We start from the raw sequence: 17,971 nt of genomic DNA, 5'->3' as shown, positions 1-17,971 counted from the left end.
ACCCAGGGGTGCCCCAAATTTTTGGATGCCCTATGCAGCTGCGTCTGTCTAAGGGCAACCCTGTGTGTGTCAGAGAGAGAGAGAGAGAGAGACACACACACACACACACACACACACACACGGGCATTTCCTCTTTAAGTACGCTGACCCCACTCTCAGTACTCTGCCTTATTAATTAGATCAGCAAGCAGAGACAGCAGCTGCAGCCAGGAAGCTCCCTCCGTCCTGAGCCCTGTTGTGTGGTGAGCCCTGAGCCCCCCTCTCTGTGGAGCTAAGGTACAGGAGCGGCAGGAGGGGGAGACCCTGACATTAGCATCCCTCTTCTTCCCCCCAAGCAAGCGGGAGGCTCCCCGGAGCAGCTCCAAGGCAGAGGGCAGGAGCAGCACATGGCAGTGGGGGGGAGGGGCAGCTGAACTGCCGAGCAATTGATAGCCTGCTGAGCGGCTGCGCAGAGGGAACTTAGGGGAGCTGATAGGGGGGCTGCCGGTGCACCCTGGTTCCAAGCCCCTGCCCCCCCCCCCAGCTCCAACGGGCTGCTCTTCCTGCAAGCAGTGGAAAAAGAAGATGGCTGCCAAACAACGTTATAAGGGAGGATTGATTGTGCAACTTTAAACGAGCATGTTGTCTAACTGATCAGCAATGTAATAATGACCAGGATGAGGTTAAGTGAGGAGTTACTGTAATGAGAAAGGAAAGCTTAGGGGAGACAAAGTAACTTTTTTTTTTCTTTTTTAGAAATGATCTGATAATTATCATTATCGATGATCACTTTTCTGCTGATAACAACGTATATTTATAGCCCAGCCTTTAGTTCAGGGTCTGTTCACCTTCTCAGATTGAGAAACATTTTGCTGAATGAGCAGGTCCATTGACATTACTGATTCTACTTAAGGAACAAGGTACTACTCAATGAGAGGCAGGATAATCCAATGGGTAGGGTGTTTGGGAGATTTGTAACTGGACACCAGAGCTTTCCTTCTGCAGATCACAGGTACTTCCGTGATGTGTGCGGTATAAGAAACTGTCTAGAATAGACTAGAATAGTTCAAATCTAGTGCGGACTGGCAGTGCCTGAAAGGTCTTAGCATGTTATAGCTGGCGTTACCATGTTTGGTGGCCCGTGTGAAACAAGGGGTGGCTTTAGTCCAGTTGCTATGGAACAGGCATTCATATCACACAAGGCGCCATCACATGTGACACTGAGTCATTCCTGAGGGCTGTGCAAGCTTGATGGGATTAGTGACAGTTACTGCAGGACTCATATTTTTGTGTTTTAGGCTGTTCTGATTTCTCTGTGGGATTTCTAAGAGCCAGGCAGTACATAACAAGGTAGATGGGGTAATGAGAGACATGCAGAATCCAAAGGATTTTTGCCATCAAATAACAGTTCTTGGTACCTTGGTCATCATCTCATCATGCTAAATCCCAAAGGGATGGGCCCTGGGTGGTTTCCCTTTAATCATGATGGAACTGCTTGGAAATAGGGTGCTACACCGAGCACTTGCGGAGGCTCCGCCTGAGGCTACCAGCCACCTGCAAAGCAGCTGCAGGGCTGCACAGTGGCAGCCCCGCCTTACTGTCGTGCGTCTGCCAACACAACGTTCCATCCAGTCCCCCCTTTGCCGAAGCGGGGTAGGAACACAGGGGGCAGCAGCCCACCTAAAGCAAGTTAATAGCGTTCCAGTGCTTGCTTCGCTTTAGCAAGGGGGAGAAGCGGTGTAGGGATGCTCAGAACCTGGCCCTACCCCCATGAAAGTGTGTGAAATCCATGGGAGCTTTGCCATTCACTTCAATGCCAGCTGAATGTCTCTGCCCCAGCCTGCAAACAGCAGAAAGAGGCGCAGCCCTGCAGCAAACATTATTTTTCTCCTCTCATAACAGTCACAGCTACATTGGCTGCACTGCTGCCCCAGTGTTTCGTGCATGGTTACTATGGGAGGTACAGCAGGTCTGTTTTTTCCAGGGCACCCTGGAAGACAGGCCTTTGGTCCTCCAGCAGGGTTCCTGTGAAAGTAAGAACCTGGAAGTGAAACTGACTCCATAACTAGTCCTAGCCTAAACCCAAAGGGCTTTCAGTAGGGGAGCAGATTACCATGGAGAATGACATGGGTTTTCCAAATTCTTTCCCTTTCAATAGTTGATGGATGCTGCATGACCCCAACCACTCCAGGCTGAAGGGAGTGAAGATTAGCAAGTGCATGTGCCATCCGGAGGAGGGAGTGGTGCACTCCAGCAGGCCGGGATAGCATGGGTTCATCATCACCTTCAGTTTCTGCAGGGAAGTGTTTGCAGCCACTGCCGTGAGTCTGTTGTGTTTCCTCCCTCCATCTGTGCTGCCTTGTAGAGTGTGAGGCTACATTAACAACAACGTGTGAACCCTTGAGGGTTCAGCCAAGTGCTAGTTCGTCATTTAGCAGTAAGGCATTCCCTGAGAAATATCCCACATGATATCAACCTGCTGCTTTAGGAGAAGTTCATGAGCAGATCTGCGGACAACCCTCTGATTAGTGACTGAACGGAGATTTGGGGAAAGGGGAGCTGCTGCTAACGTGCGTGAGCAAGAAACAGAAGGGGCTCAAGGAGCTGACACAGGACATTGTTCCAGTGACCCTGTGCAAGTCTGTTTTAAATATAATGGTGGATTGCTCATTGTGATTGTACTGTACAGTATCACCCAGCATCATGAGTCAAAAACGCCAAGCAAGTCATAGTGGAGTGCTTAGTAGTAGCAGTACCACTAGCAGTAAGAAAACCAGGAAAACCATTAGTTTGGATACTAAATTAGATGTTTTAAGGCATTTTGATGCAGGTGAGCGTGCGGTAGACATTGGCATCACCCTAGGTCTTACTCCGACCACTGTGAGAACAATTCGGAGTAATGCCGACAAGATCAGGGCTAGTGCTCGGTGTGTAACACCGCTTAGTGCTACTAAAATAAGTCGATCAAGAAGTAGTTTGATGGAAAACATGGAGCGTCTTCTCTCAGTGTGGATAGAGGACCAAAACCAGCGGAACATACCTCTAAGTTTGCCTGTGATACAAGCTAAGGCAAAAAGTTTGTATGACAAATTAAAGAGAGACCAAGGTGAGGGATCACAGACAGAGATGTTTATGGCAAGTCGGGGATGGTTTGATCGGTTCAAGAGGCGCTTCCACCTGCACAACATGAAGATGTCCGGTGAGGTGGCTAGTGCCGATACCGCAGCAGCTAAAAAATTCCCCGAGTATCTCAAGAAAATAATTGAGGAAGGCGGCTATTCACCTAAGCAAGTCTTCAATGTCAATGAAACGAGCCTCTATTGGAAGAGGATGCCTGAACGGACTTACATTTCCCGAGAGGAGAAGACAGCGCCTGGATTTAAAGCAGCTAAAGACAGCCTAACCTTGCTTCTAGGTGGTAATGCTGCCGGAGACATGAAGATGAAACCGCTGACAGTGTACCAATTCAAAACACCACGAGCTCTCAAGGGATATTCAAAGGAAGACCTTCCGGTCATTTGGAGATCCAATAAGAAGGCATGGATAACTGGAGCTATTTTTTCAGAATGGCTGACTTTCTATGCTGTCCCAGCATGGAAGGAATACTGTGCCAACGAAAATCTTGATTTCAGGATTTTATTACTTATTGATAATGCACCAGCTCATCCAATCAACCTGGACAACCTGTGCGAAAACGTCAAAGTTGTCTTTCTTCCACCTAACACCACATCACTCATCCAACCCATGGACCAAGGAGCCATTACTGCATTTAAGGCGTATTACTTACGCCGTACTTTCGACCAGCTCATCAGAGGCACTGATGGAGAAGGCAAGCCTACAATTCGGCAGTTTTGGCGTGACTACAACATCCTCAAGTGCATCAATAACATCGGTGAGTCCTGGGCCGAAGTTACTCAGGCATGCATGAATGGTGTGTGGGGGAAGTTGTGGCCTGAATGTGTCAATGACGTAAAAGGATTAAAAGATGTTGTTCCCGCTATGAAGAAAGATATTCTCAGCTTGGCCAAGAAAGCGGGTTTTGATGAGGTGGAAGAAGCTGACGTTACACAACTTCTGCAGTCACATGGAGAAGAGCTAACCAATGAAGATCTGATGCAACTAGACATGATGAGAGCAATGGAAGACGAGGGCCAAGAAGTAAAAGAAGAACCAACCCATCGAAATTTGACTGCCAAACGTCTTTCTGAAGCTTTCCAAATGATTGAAGCTGGCTTGCAGATCCTTAGTGATGACGATCCTGACAGGGAACGCAGCTCCAAAGTGATTAGGGGAGTTGGTAATCTAATGACTTGCTATAAAGAAATTTACCAAGAAGAAAAAAGGAAACCAAAACAACCATCTCTAGATATGTTTTTTCGAGTTGTGACAGTTAAGGAAGAACAGCAAGAGGAGCAGCCGGTCGATCCACCCTCTTCCACCTCTGACTCTACCACCTCAACCAAGCTTAACAATCATCATTGCTGAGTAAAATATTAAATTGTTTGTTTGAAATTGTTTAAAACTTATACTGTACATGTATATAATGTCTTTTGTCTGGCGAATTCTTTTTTCTGGAACCTAACCCCCCAATTTACACTAATTTTTATGGGGAAATTGGATTCGCTTAACATTGTTTTGCTTAGAGTTGCATTTTTAAGAACATAACTACAACATTAAGCAAGGAGTTACTGTATAATCATATGATTACCATCCCTGGCTGAATACAATATTAAATATTATGGAATACATGATGCAGTTCTTCCCTGTTTTACATTTTCTTAATTGGTATTTCTAAGGTGATTTTATATTTTAAATGTACTCTTAAGCCTTCATAAAGTAATCATTCCAGATTACTACATATTTAACTCACTGAAACATTGACATTATTTTAAATTAATCAGTCACAGAGGTTTAGTGTGTTCATAATTCATTGCTTTTAGAAAAAGGGAACACTAATTTACTTTGTGTGATCTCCATAACAATAAATAGAAATGTTTATGAAGTTTCACCAACTTTAAAATATATGTTTCCAAAGATTTTAGGCATAACAAAGGATTTTATATCTTACTAAGGTACTGATTTTGCTAGAGGGTTCTCTTAAAACTACTTCATCAACTAGTCAGAAGTAAATAAAGGGAAACTTATTCTAGTCCAGATATCTGGAAGCAAAGGGGTGCTGTCCTTTTAAGGACTTTCTTAATAGGTGGGTGAAGGGAGAAGGGGATGGACAGAAAGGAAAGGAAGACTTTGAAAGCAAGTTTTTTTTGTACTATAGTAATTAAAATTAAAATGTGTATTTTAGATAAGGGTGGTCTTTTGAAGGATTTATTTTAAAAACTATGTCTGAAGATCCAAGCATGTAAGGCTACGATGAATACTCAGATTGTGCATCTAAAAATCTATGCAAGGATTTTTTAGAGATGTGATTTTATAATCTTCACATTAAATATTTTTAAAGCAAATTTTAAATGAAGGTCCTGTAGACTAACATGTCCTGAGTAAATATTACAGTAATGCACAACTGTTTTTGTCAGTAAATTCAGAAAATGACAGTATATACCTAGGGGTTGGAAAATGCCTGTTAAATGGCTTCATTATTTGAACGGCTCTTTAACTTAAATGGCTCTTTAACAGTTTCAATGTTGTGCTAACATAGGGGTGAACAAACTTTTTGGCCCGAGGGCCACATCTGGGTATGGAAATTGTATGGTGGGTCATGAATGCTCATGCAATTGGGGGTTGGGGTGCGGGAGGAGGTGCAGGCTCTGGCCGGGGGTGCAGGCTCTGGGGTGGGGCCAGAAATGAGGAGTTCAGGGTGAGGGAGGGGGCTCTGGGCTGGAGCAGGGGGTTGGAGTGTGTAGGGGGAGTGAGGGCTCCAGCTGGGGGTACGGGCTTTGGGGTGGGGCTGGGAATGAGGGGTTGGAGGTGCAGGAGAGTGCTCCGGGCTGGGACCAAGGAGTTCGGAGGGTGGGAGGGGGATCAGGGCTGGGGCAGGGAGTTGGGGGTGAGGAGGGGGTCATGGGTGCAGGATTCAGGCAGCGTTTACCTCAAGTAGCTCCTGGAAGCAGAGGCATGTCCCCCCTCCAGCTCCTTTGTGGAGGCGCAGCCAGGCAGCTCGGCGTGCTGCCCCATCGGCAGGCACCACCCCTGCAGCTCCCATTGGCCGTGGTTCCAGTGGGAGCTGCGGGGGCGGCGCTCAGGGTTGGGGTAGCATGCAGACTCCCCTGGCTGCCCTTACACGTAGGAGCCAGAGTGGGGACATGCCACTTCTTCCTGGAGCTGCGCAGAGCCACAGCACGCAAGGAGCAGGGCAAGCTCCCGGGTGGAGTGCCGGAGCAGGGCAAACCCCGGACCCCGCTTCCTGGCAGAAGCTCAAGGGCCTGATTAAAACATCTGAAGAGCCAGATGCAGCCCCTGGGCCGTAGTTTGCCCACCGCTGTGCTAATAGGTCTGGCAGGTTGGATGGCTTTTTCACTTTTAAGTTACTAGATTCCCTCTGGAGGAAGACTCACCAGGCTGCAGCAGCAGCTAGCTGTGGGAGCCTGCAGGAAGGGTCAGATAAGGGATAGGAAGAGGTGGGAGTGTGGACACTAAGACCCAGGGGTGCCCCAAATTTCCCTACGCAGCTGGAGCTGCGTATGCCTAAGGACTGACCTGTGTGTGTGTGTGTGTGTGAGAGAGAGAGAGACATGCATTGCCCCTTTAAGTATGCTGACCCCACTCTAAGTACATTGCCTTTTTTAAGTAGATCAGCAAGTTGAGAAAGCGGCTGCTGCCAGGAAGCTCCCTCCCTCCTGAGTCTGCTTGTCCCCCACTCTCTGTGGAGCTAAGGTACAGGAGCGGGAGGAGGGGGAGATCCTGACATTAGCTCCCCTCTTCCCCCCCCCCCCAAGCAAGGAGGAGGCTCCCGGGAGCAGCGCCAAGGCAGAGGGCAGGAGCAGCACACGGCAGTGGGGGGAGGGGCAGCTGAACTGCCAAGCAATTGATAGCCTGCTGAGCGGCTGCGCAGAGGGAATTTAGGGGGGCTGCCGGTGCACCCTGGTTCCTAGCCCCCACCAGCTAGCTCCAATGGGCTGCTCTTCCTGCAAGCAGTGGAAAAAGAAGGCGGCTGCCAAACAACGTTATAAGGGAGGATTGATAGTACAACTTTAAACGAGCATGTTGTCTAACTGATCAGCAGTGTAATAATGACCAGGATGAGGTTAAGTGAGGAGTTACTGTAATGAGAAAGGAAAGTGTAGGGGAGACAAAGTAACTGTTTTTTTTTTCTTTTTTAGAAATGATCTGATAATTATCATTATCGATGATCACTTTTCTGCTGATAACAACGTATATTTATAGCCCAGCCTTTAGTTCAGGGTCTGTTCACCTTCTCAGATTGAGAAACATTTTGCTGAATGAGCAGGTCCATTGAAATTACTGAGGCTATTTAAGGAACAAGGTACTACTCAATGAGAGGAAGGATAATCCAATGGGTAGGGTGTTCGCCTAGGACTTGGAAGATCAGTTCCCTGCTCTGCCACAAACTGCCGGTGTGACTGCAAAATAGAGATTATAGCACTTCTCTGCATCAAAAATGTGAGAATAAATACATTGAAGAATGTGAGGTGCTATTTAAGTGCTATGGTAATCAGGACCATATAAGTGTGATAGATAGATAAGAGGAGCAGAATCTGTCTGTGAATTTTTTGATAATTCTTGTTTTTAAAGCTGCTAATATGTAATGTACATGTTAGCCTTGCATTTGGGGTAAGTGTGATCACATATAATTCTTTTTACAACACAGTTAAAATTTGGGAGATTGGTAACTGGACACCAGAGCTTTTCTTCTGCGGATCACAGGTACTTCCGTGATGTGTGTGGTATAAGAAACTGTCTAGAATAGTTCAAATCTAGTGCGGACTGGCAGTGCCTGAAAGGTCTTAGCATGTTATAGCTGGCGTTACCATGTTTGGTGGCCCATGTGAAACAAGGGGTGGCTTTAGTCCAGTTGCTATGGAACAGGCATTCATATCACACAAGGCGCCATCACATGTGACACTGAGTCATTCCTGAGGGCGGTGCAAGCTTGATGGGATTAGTGACAGTTACTGCAGGACTCATGTTTTTGTGTTTTAGGCTGTTCTGATTTCTCTGTGGGATTTCTAAGAGCCAGGCAGTACATAACAAGGTAGATGGGGTAAAGAGAGATACGCACAATCCAAAGGATTTTTCTCCTCTTAGAACAGTCACAACTACATTGCCTGCAGTAGTGCCACGGTGTTGCATGCATGGTTACTATGGGAGGTACAACAGGGCTGGTTTTTCCAGGGCACCCTGGAAGACAGGCCTTTGGTCCTCCAGCAGGGTTCCTGTGAAAGTAAGAACCTGGAAGTGAAACTGACTCCATAACTAGTCCTAGCCTAAACCCAAAGGGCTTTCAGTAGGGGAGCAGATTACCATGGAGAATGACATGGGTTTTCCAAATTCTTTCCCTTTCAATAGTTGATTGATGCTGCATGACCCCAACCACTCCAGGCTGAAGGGAGTGAAGATTAGCAAGTGCATGCGCCGTCCGGAGGAGGGAGTGGTGCGCTCCAGCAGGCCGGGATAGCATGGGTTCATCATCACCTTCAGTTTCTGCAGGGAAGTGTTTGCAGCCACTGCCGTGAGTCTGTTGTGTCTCCACGCTCCTGCCTCCATCTGTGCTGCCTTGTAAAGTGTGAGGCTACATTAACAACAACGTGTGAACCCTTGACGGTTCAGCCGAGTGCTAGTTCATCATTTAGCAGTAAGGCATTCCCTGAGAAATATCCCACCTGATATCAACGCTGTTGCTTTAGGAGAAGTTCATGAGTATCCTCTGATTAGTGACTGCAGGGAGATTTGGGGAAAGGGGAGCTGCTGCTAACGTGCGTGAGCAAGAAACAGAAGGGGCTCAAGGAGCTGACACAGGACATTGTTCCAGTGACCCTGTGCAAGTCTGTTTTAAATGTAATGGTGGATTGCTCGTTGTGATTGTACTGTACAGTATCACCCAGCATCATGAGTCAAAAACGCCGAGCAAGTCATAGTGGAGTGCCTAGTAGTAGTAGTACCACTAGCAGTAAGAAAACCAGGAAAACCATTAGTTTGGGTACTAAATTAGACGTTTTAAGGCATTTTGATGCAGGTGAGCGTGCGGTAGACATTGGCATCACTCTAGGTCTTACTCCGACCACTGTGAGAACAATTCGGAGTAATGCCGACAAGATCAGGGCTAGTGCTCGGTGTGTAACACCGCTTAGTGCTACTAAAATAAGTCGATCAAGAAGTAGTTTGATGGAAAACATGGAGCGTCTTCTCTCAGTGTGGATAGAGGACCAAAACCAGCGGAACATACATCTAAGTATGCCTATGATACAAGCTAAGGCAAAAAGTTTGTATGACAAATTAAAGAGAGACCAAGGTGAAGGATCACAGACAGAGATGTTTATGGCAAGTCGGGGATGGTTTGATCGGTTCAAGAGGCGCTTCCACCTGCACAACATGAAGATGTCCGGTGAGGTGGCTAGTGCCGATACCGCAGCAGCTAAAAAATTCCCCGAGTATCTCAAGAAAATAATTGAGGAAGGCGGCTATTCACCTAAGCAAGTCTTCAATGTCAATGAAACGAGCCTCTATTGGAAGATGATGCCTGAACGGACTTACATTTCCCGAGACAAGAAGACAGCGCCTGGATTTAAAGCAGTTAAAGACCGCCTAACCTTGCTTCTAGGTGGTAATGCTGCCGGAGACATGAAGATGAAACCGCTGACAGTGTACCAATTCGAAACACCACGAGCTCTCAAGGGATTTTCAAAGGAAGACCTTCCGGTCATTTGGAGATCCAATAAGAAGGCATGGATAACTGGAGCTATTTTTTCAGAATGGCTGACTCTTTATGCCATCCCTGCATGGAAGGAATACTGTGCCAACGAAAATCTTGATTTCAAGATTTTATTACTTATTGCTGATGTACCAGCTCATCCAATCAATCTGGATGACCTGTGCGAAAACGTCAAAGTTGTCTTTCTGCCACCTAACACCACATCACTCATCCAGCCCATGGACCAAGGAGCCATTGCTGCATTTAAGGCATATTACTTACGCCGTACTTTCGACCAGCTCATCAGAGGCACTGATGGAGAAGGCAAGCCTACAATTCGGCAATTTTGGCGTGACTACAACATCCTCAAGTGCATCAATAACATCGGTGAGTCCTGGGCCGAAGTTACTCAGGCATGCATTAATGGTGTGTGGGGGAAGTTGTGGCCTGAATGTGTCAATGACGTAAAAGGATTTAAAGATGTTGTTCCCGCTATGAAGAAAGATATTCTCGGCTTGGCCAAGAAAGCGGGTTTTGATAAGGTGGAAGAAGCCGACGTTACTCAACTTCTGCAGTCACACGGAGAAGAGCTAACCAATGAAGATCTGATGCAACTAGACATGATGAGAGCAATGGAAGATGAGGGCCAAGAAGTAAAAGAAGAACCAACCCATCGAAATTTGACTGCCAAACGTCTTTCTGAAGCTTTCCAAATGATTGAAGCTGGCTTGCAGATCCTTAGTGATGACGACCCTGACAGGGAACGCAGCTCCAAAGTGATTAGGGGAGTTGGTCATCTAATGACTTGCTATAAAGAAATTTACCAAGAAGAAAAAAGGAAACCAAAACAACCATCTCTAGATATGTTTTTTCGAGTTGTGACAGTTAAGGAAGAACAGCAAGAGGAGCAGCCGGTCGATCCACCCTCTTCCACCTCTGACTCCACCACCTCAACCAAGCTTAACAATCATCATTTCTGAGTACAGTATTAAATTGTTTAAAACTTATACCTGCATTAAATTGTTTGTTTGAAATTGTTTAAAACTTATACTGTATATGTATATAATGTCTTTTGTCTGGCAAAAACAATTTCCCTGGAACCTAACCCTCCCATTTACATTAATTTTTATTGGGAAATTGGATTCGCTTAACATTGTTTTGCTTAAAGTCACATTTTTCAAGAACATAACTGCATTAAGCAAGGAGTTACTGTATAATCATATGATTACCATCCCCACCTTTTAAATTGGATTCCATACTATTAGCTTTGGGCCTATAAGTAGTGCCATGCCCTTTTTGTGATGTTGATCACCCTGTTGATTTTTTGTGTGTGAGATTTGCTTTCGTAGATTCTATCCAGTTTGTTTCCTTTGATCTAATTATTGTATAAAATAAGCCCATTTAAAACTCATTATTATAATTGAATTGTTTCATTTTACAGTATCCAATAATATATTAGGTGCCTCACAATACAGAGGAGACATGGTCCCTGACGGGAAGAGTTTAGAATCTAATACAAGAGTTTACAGTCATTCAAGATTCATTCTTCCAAGACTGAAAGAAGGTGTTTTTAACTAGACTGCATAAGAATATTACTCCTATACACATTTTACATCTGCTGTGTTATCAGGGCCAACTCCAGGGTTTTTGCCGCCCCAAGCAGCAAAAAGAAAAAAAAAAAAACGCGATCGCGATCTGCGGCACTACCACTGCCGCTTCAGTCTTCGGCGGCAATTCGGCGGCTGGTCCTTCGCTCCGAGAGAGATTGAGGGACCCGCTGCTGAAGAGCCAGACGTGCTGCCCCTCTCCGTTGGCTGCCCCAAGCACCTGCTTGCTGGGCTCCTGCCTGGAGCCAGCCCTGTGTGTTATAACCCCTTCGTACTATGGTATGTCCCCAAAGGACCTGCTATGTTATAACCCCTTTATGCTATAGTATGTCCCCAAAGGACCTGCTGTGTTATAATCCTTACAGGCTAGTGAAAAGGGTCCTCAACAAGAAGCAGTTTCTAGTTTCTGATGGTGCTACAACATTGTCAAAAGTGTTAAAACAGAAACTATTAAGCTCAAAAACCATAATTTCTCCAAAGTCCTGTAGCGATAAGGTTCTTACAGTGCAGATGGTGTGAATCATAGAATCAAAGGACTGGAAGGGACCTCGAAAGGTCATCTAGTCCAGTCCCCAGTACGTCTCTCGGCCCGCGCTGCTTCCCGCAGCTCCCATTGGCCTGGTGTAGCGAACCCTGGCCAGTGGGGGCCGCGATCGGCCAGACCTGCAGACGCGGTAGGTAAACAAACTGGCCCAGCCTCCCAGGGGCTTTCCCTAAACAAGCAGCATCCCAAGTTTGGGAAACACTGATCTAAATCATTGATGAAGATATTGAACAGAACCAGACTCAGAACTGAGCTCTGCGGGACCCCACTTGATATACCCTTCCAGCTTGACTGTGAGCCACTAATAACTACTCTGTGGGAACAGTTTTCCCAGCATGCTAAAATCCCCCACTTTTGCTACTGTTCTATAAACTAAGAACAAAACTACATACAGTGTGAAACACTGTTTTGGGAGAAGGACACATGCACTTTAAAGGAAATAATTCAACAGGATTTTTCAATTTAGTAGGAAAAAAATGTTGATTTTTATGCTCAGACCTGAGAGAATTTTCATTCATTTTACAAATTTCTGAAAACACAAGCTTAAAAATGAAAATACTGCTTCACACCAACTACAGCAGCACCAAGTAGTCTGTCCCAAGGACCAGAACACTAATATATTTTAAACTATTCCAGTAATATTAGTGAATGTTTCTCTTATGAATGCTGACATATTTGAAAAAGTAGAAACATTCCTTACTTTCTCTGAATACCCTCAGACAGCTGAACAAAAGAGTATATTAAACAACAGGTGGAACAAATCAGTTACGTAGATACTGGATCCAATGAAGGGGGTTGGGTCCATTATGATTAAGAGCAGTATTCTTGTAACACAAATAGATGTGCAGTAAAACTGGGATGATTGTTCCACAGTTATCCAGCAAATGAACTTCTCCAAAGTATACAGTTAATCCAGTCCCAGACAGATTGTCTTTCTGATCTCCAAGAACAGCTCTGAAAATCAGGTTGTTGAAAACCGCATGTATTGAGGAATTCTAATTTGACATTTGCTTTTTCCAAATAAAGTTCCTTATTTGATCATTTTTAAATGTAAACACAAAAAGCAGGATTGAGATTAGTTTTACAACCATGAGCATAAGGGAGATACACATAAGAGATCACTTTCAGCAGTACAAAGTTGTGCCTTGGTTTTGAACCAGAAATATTTCAGACACCTCAGGAGAGTCAAAATGGAACCACTTGGCCCAGTCTTTCACAGACGTATATTACTGATGTACAGGGAAGTGTTAAAAGGACCTACACCTTTTTTTCTCTGTATGATCAAAAATGACTTTAGTTACAGATCCTGCCACAACAGTAAAAAGCATGGAGGAAGAAAATGAAAGAGAACCCTGTGGTTACAATATAATACATTAAGTGAATGAATAATCCAGTATTATATATAATAATACACTAACTTTGTCAGCCCTACATTCTTTTCTGAGGGCAGTAGGGATTGATCCTCCAGGATCCTCTTTGATTTTCTCTTCTGTTTGCTTCCAGGTCTGCAAAAACCTTCCTAGGAATCTGCAAATTAAGGAAACTATGGGTATGGCTACACTTAGGGTTTGCAGCGCTGGTAGTTTGCAGCGCTGGTCATCCAGCTGTGTAGAAGCAGCGCTGGTGTGTGGCCACACTCACAGCTACCAGCGCTGGTGTGTGGCCACATTTGCAGCATTAGCAGCGCTGTTGGGAGTGATGCATTATGGGCAGCTATCCCAGCATTCAAGTGGCTGCAACGTGCTTTTCAAAAGAGGGGGGTGGAGTGGGGTCTAGTGTGACGGAGCGGGGGGAGAGAGAGAGTGGATTTTTGGAGCCAACACTGTGTGTTTAGCTTCCTGCCTTGAAAAATCAGAACATGTTTCCAACCCCTTAGTTTTAACTCTTAATTGCAAACAGCCTGCAGCCAACACGACTCCACGCTGTTTCATTCACTCCCTGCCTGCAATCTCATTTGATTGTTTACAGCCAGGTACAGATGATCACAGCAAACAGGAGCTCTGTTTGTTTTTTAGATAAGCGGCAACGGCAACGGAGCTCCGCACAGAGCTCGTTCACAACAAAACAAAGAGGCTGCATAACAAAACAAAGAGAGTAATTTAGTTAAAAGCATTCTGGGATACATCCTTATACCCTGGAGGCCAATCACAGCGCTGGTGTGTGGCCACACTTGATGACCAGCGCTGCAGCACCAGCGCTGGAATCCTTATTCCCCATGCTGAGTGAGGTGTACGGCCAGCACTGCAGCCAGGGAGTTGCAGCGCTGGAAGTGCCCTGCAGGTGTGGCCACTTACTAATTGCAGCGCTGGTGGAGGCTTTCCAGTGCTGCAAATCGCCAGTGTAGCCATACCCTATATTGATACTTTCCTCTGGCTCTTCCAGTGTGATTTCTCTTATTCTGCCCCTCGTTTTCTGACTCAAGTCATTCCAGGACTACTTAATGTGTAAAAAACTAAGCAACTATGTAAGGATTTGCAGCAGGATCTGGCTCTTAGAATGCAAGTCCCTCAGGACAGAACTGCCTTTTTATTTGTCTTGCACAGCATGAGCACAGTGTTGACACTGAACAAATGATAAATAATGTAATGTAACCTATTTTTTCACCAGACTAGTTTTTCCTCAGTCTCTAAACTGATTTATCAGGTATTCCTTTAAAATGTTTATTCCCTTAACACATGTTCATTGAAGAGAGCTTCTCTGTGCTGCTATAAAATAACTGACTTCTGTTTCTGATAGCTAGCTTTTAGTAAATGGATGTGTCCCTTTGCTCAATGGCTACATTTATAGGGGGAAAAAAAATCACAGTTAGCTAATGCCTTCCCTATCTGAAAATTCAGGTGGATGTTTTAGAGTTCAAGCATAACCAGCTGAGGTTACATACCTCCTGCATCAATCTCTCAATTCAAAGCAGGTGCTGAAAGTTATCAAGAAGTGTATACACATGGCTTTCCCCCACACACAGACAAATTATAACTAATATGCATTAACACAGTCTCTGGGCTTGCAAGTCCAGGGCTGTGAAACATTGCTTTTTTATTTGACTAATTTATTACATACTAACTTGTTAGGTATTTGATTATAAGTAAGAATTTAAATCCTAGCACTGTGGCAACAAGGTAACATTTCATGTAAAAAATAAAGGGTTCCTGTTTTTGTCTCTGAATTATGTCATGAAAATTTCCATTGATATGTTTAAAACCTTTTCTCTTTAAATAGAGGTTTTTTCCCCCTTAGAACAAGAAAACAAAGAAAAGAGAACTCTCCCCGGGGCTCCCGCCGGCTTCTCCGGGATCGGTTGCGTTACCGCACTTAGCTTACATTATCTTCCTAGCAACTGTTTTAGTCCTATCTAATATCTACCTAATGCCTGCATCTGTAATGCAGATGTTTATGGTCGCTCGGGTCTACAGACTATGGAGCCATTGTCCGCAGGTGGCACCTTACACTTTTTGGATATGTCACAAGGATGCCACAAGATGTTCCAGCAAATGCCATTCTCCGCGTGGCTTGTAACATCCAGGATAAAATTCCACCAACTAAGGGATAGAGGTGGCCCAGAGGCAGACCCCCTATTACATGGGTTCATAAAGTCTGTTCCCATGTTGGACTCTCAGGCCATCAAGCCTTTGCGGTTGTGCAGGAACGGACCAAATGGCAAACGATCGCTACGGCTGACTGTCTGGCTAAGCGTTGAAGAAAGAGAGAGAGAATACCTGGTAGAACTTGGAGAGTTATTTTGTGGTAATATTAGACTAGGACTGGATTTTTAGGCTGAACATTCAGAGGTCAAATACTCTATTCCAAAATCATGCAGTTGCCTTGTATCCTGGTAATGCATCTGTTACTTCACAATTTACATGACAATTAGTTTCTTTATGTCGGGCTTGACAGCTCCCATTAAAGTCAAATGAAAGACATCCATTTACTTTAATGAGAGTTGGATCAGGGCCTTGATAAAGAAACTAGCCGTCATGTAAATTGCAAAGGTATCCGTGTGAGACTCTAGCTATTTATAGAAATCAAATTAAAACTTTCTTTGATCCGGATAAGATGAAAGACAATCATTAGGGAATAAAAGAAGGAAGATGAACCATCAATGGATCCTCTCCCTTTGATATAGAAGAGGTTTCCCATAAAGTCATATAATACTTTAGATTTTAAATTTTTTAAAAAAATATTAAATTTATTCATAACTATTTGAGACGTGAAAGTATCTACTGGAAACAAAGTAGTTTTCTTTACTATGCCTGATCAATTTATAGTCTGCTGCAGGTTGTGATGATAAATTATACTGATTGCAGTTGTTTCCTTGTTACAAATTATGATGAATAATTATGCATTGACAATATGTGGACTTCTTTTAAGTTGATATTTTTCCTGTTTCAGTTTAAATGGCAAGAGCAGGTTCACTGAATCTTCCTTTAAAAATATTTTTCATAGATTTCAAAACCAGAAGAGACTAATGTGATCATCTGGTCTGCCCTGTTTATAACACAGGCCACAGAACTTCCTTGAATTAATTTCTCTTGGAATTAGAGCCTATCCTTTAGAAAAACATCCAATCTTGATTTAAAAATTACTAGTGATGGAGAATCCACCACAATCCTTGGTAAATTGTTCCAATGGTTAATTACCATCACTGTTAAAAATGTGCACCTTATTTCTAGTCCAAATTTACCTAATTTCAGCTTCCAGCTATTGGATCTTGTTATATCTTTGTTTGCTAGACTGAAGAGCCTATTATCAATTTTTTTGTTTCCCATGTTAGAACTTTTAAACTGTGATCAAGTCACCCCTTAACAAAAGGAAAAGTAAACTACCTAGATTGACCTCCTTGAGACTATCACTATAGAACAGATTTTCCAATCCTTTAATTATTCACATATTTTTTCTCTGTGCCCTCTCCAATTTAAAGTAAGAATGGAGGAGTGTGGAGAATGTAGGGCATCAACAGAATGAAGTTGCAGTGTGGTTTATTACTAGTCATCTCATAAGAATGGAGATCAACTTCCCTGGGTTCAATTTCCAATTCTCCTGAGTGATCTAGGGAAGGTCACTTAACTTCTCTGTGTCTCAGTTTCCCCATCTCTAGAACAGGGATGATAATATCCACTTCACCAGGGTGCTGTTACATGTAACTAATTAATGTTTGAACAGTGATTTGACAGCTTCATTTGAGAGTCCTTTAGGGTTCAATCCTGCAAGGTGCTGATCAACTCCTAGAGGTTATGAGTACCCTCAACTCCCATTGACTTCAGAAGCATCTCAGCACCTTTCAGGATCAAGCCCTTGAAGTACTATGGGTTAAATCCATCTAGACATGGAGGACCTTCCTCGTCACTTAAGAGTTGTGTGCCGGATGGGGTGCAAATGAAATGGCTATACAACTACTACAGAACACTACAACACATCTCTTCAGCAACACCGGCTATTGCAAACACATCAGACTTGTCCCCTACTTTCTAGATGAGCTTTCCATAGAATATCGAATCAAGTTCAAGGTCTCAGTCCTTATCTTCATAGTGCTCCATGACCTGGTCTGCTATATTTAAAAGATTGACTAAAGCTCTGGGTTGAAGGCCATGGTCAACAACTCACTCTTCTGACACAATCTACTTTTCTGCTGGAAGGGAAAAAATCATCTATGCAGGAGACAGAACTTTCTTGGGGCCTGGTGTGAGACTGTGGAATGAACTCCCGTAGGAAGTAAGGACATCAAAAACAAACAACCCACCTTACTAAAACAAAACACTCCACTGCAGACACTTCTCCCCTGCAGAGCGGAAGAGAGAACAAACCACATGGGACCAAAGAGAGTCATGTTACTTAATGCAGGACTGGAAGATGCCCAAACACTACTGTGATGTGCTCGGTTTAAGAACCTATATACAGTGACTCCTCACTTAACGTCATCCCAGTTAACGTTGTTTCATTATTATGTTGCTGATCAATTAGACCTTGGCTACACTTGTGAGTTGGAGTGCATTAAATCAGCCCCGGGCGCCCTAACTCCTG

The 17,971-nt window shown here is 44.2% G+C and overlaps 2 protein-coding genes across 5 annotated transcripts in view; both read left to right on the top strand.

Moving 5' to 3' along the window:
• LOC123343821 (tropomodulin-2) overlaps positions 1-17,971 on the top strand; it is a 70,031-nt gene that overhangs the window by 4,805 nt on the left and 47,255 nt on the right. The gene's annotated exons all lie outside the window — the stretch shown is intronic.
• On the top strand, positions 210-10,851 carry LOC123343820 (tigger transposable element-derived protein 1-like). 4 transcript variants are annotated; one of them, XM_044979250.1, is made up of 3 exons: positions 215-276; positions 2,138-4,454; positions 10,776-10,851. In XM_044979250.1, exons 2-3 carry the CDS (start codon positions 2,683-2,685, stop codon positions 10,783-10,785), a joined length of 1,782 nt encoding a protein of 593 aa, XP_044835185.1. In that variant the 5' UTR covers positions 215-276; positions 2,138-2,682; the 3' UTR covers positions 10,786-10,851. The 4 variants fall into 4 exon arrangements, with proteins under 4 accessions (XP_044835184.1, XP_044835185.1, XP_044835182.1 ...); XM_044979248.1 differs by lacking the exons at positions 215-276; positions 2,138-4,454 and adding exons at positions 6,746-6,810; positions 7,766-7,821 and having other exon boundaries at positions 8,464-10,824; XM_044979249.1 differs by lacking the exon at positions 2,138-4,454 and having other exon boundaries at positions 210-276; positions 8,464-10,824.

This window comes from Mauremys mutica, chromosome 11 (assembly GCF_020497125.1).
Source record: "Mauremys mutica isolate MM-2020 ecotype Southern chromosome 11, ASM2049712v1, whole genome shotgun sequence".
NCBI classification, from domain to species: Eukaryota; Metazoa; Chordata; order Testudines; family Geoemydidae; genus Mauremys; species Mauremys mutica.
The sequence above is the reverse complement of the archived record's forward strand: the minus strand, read 5'-3'. Positions and strand labels throughout refer to the sequence as shown.

Excerpts from the sequence above, each read along its gene's own strand:
- LOC123343820 (XM_044979250.1), top strand. The coding sequence starts at position 2,683 with ATGAGTCAAAAACGCCAAGCAAGTCATAGTGGAGTGCTTAGTAGTAGC.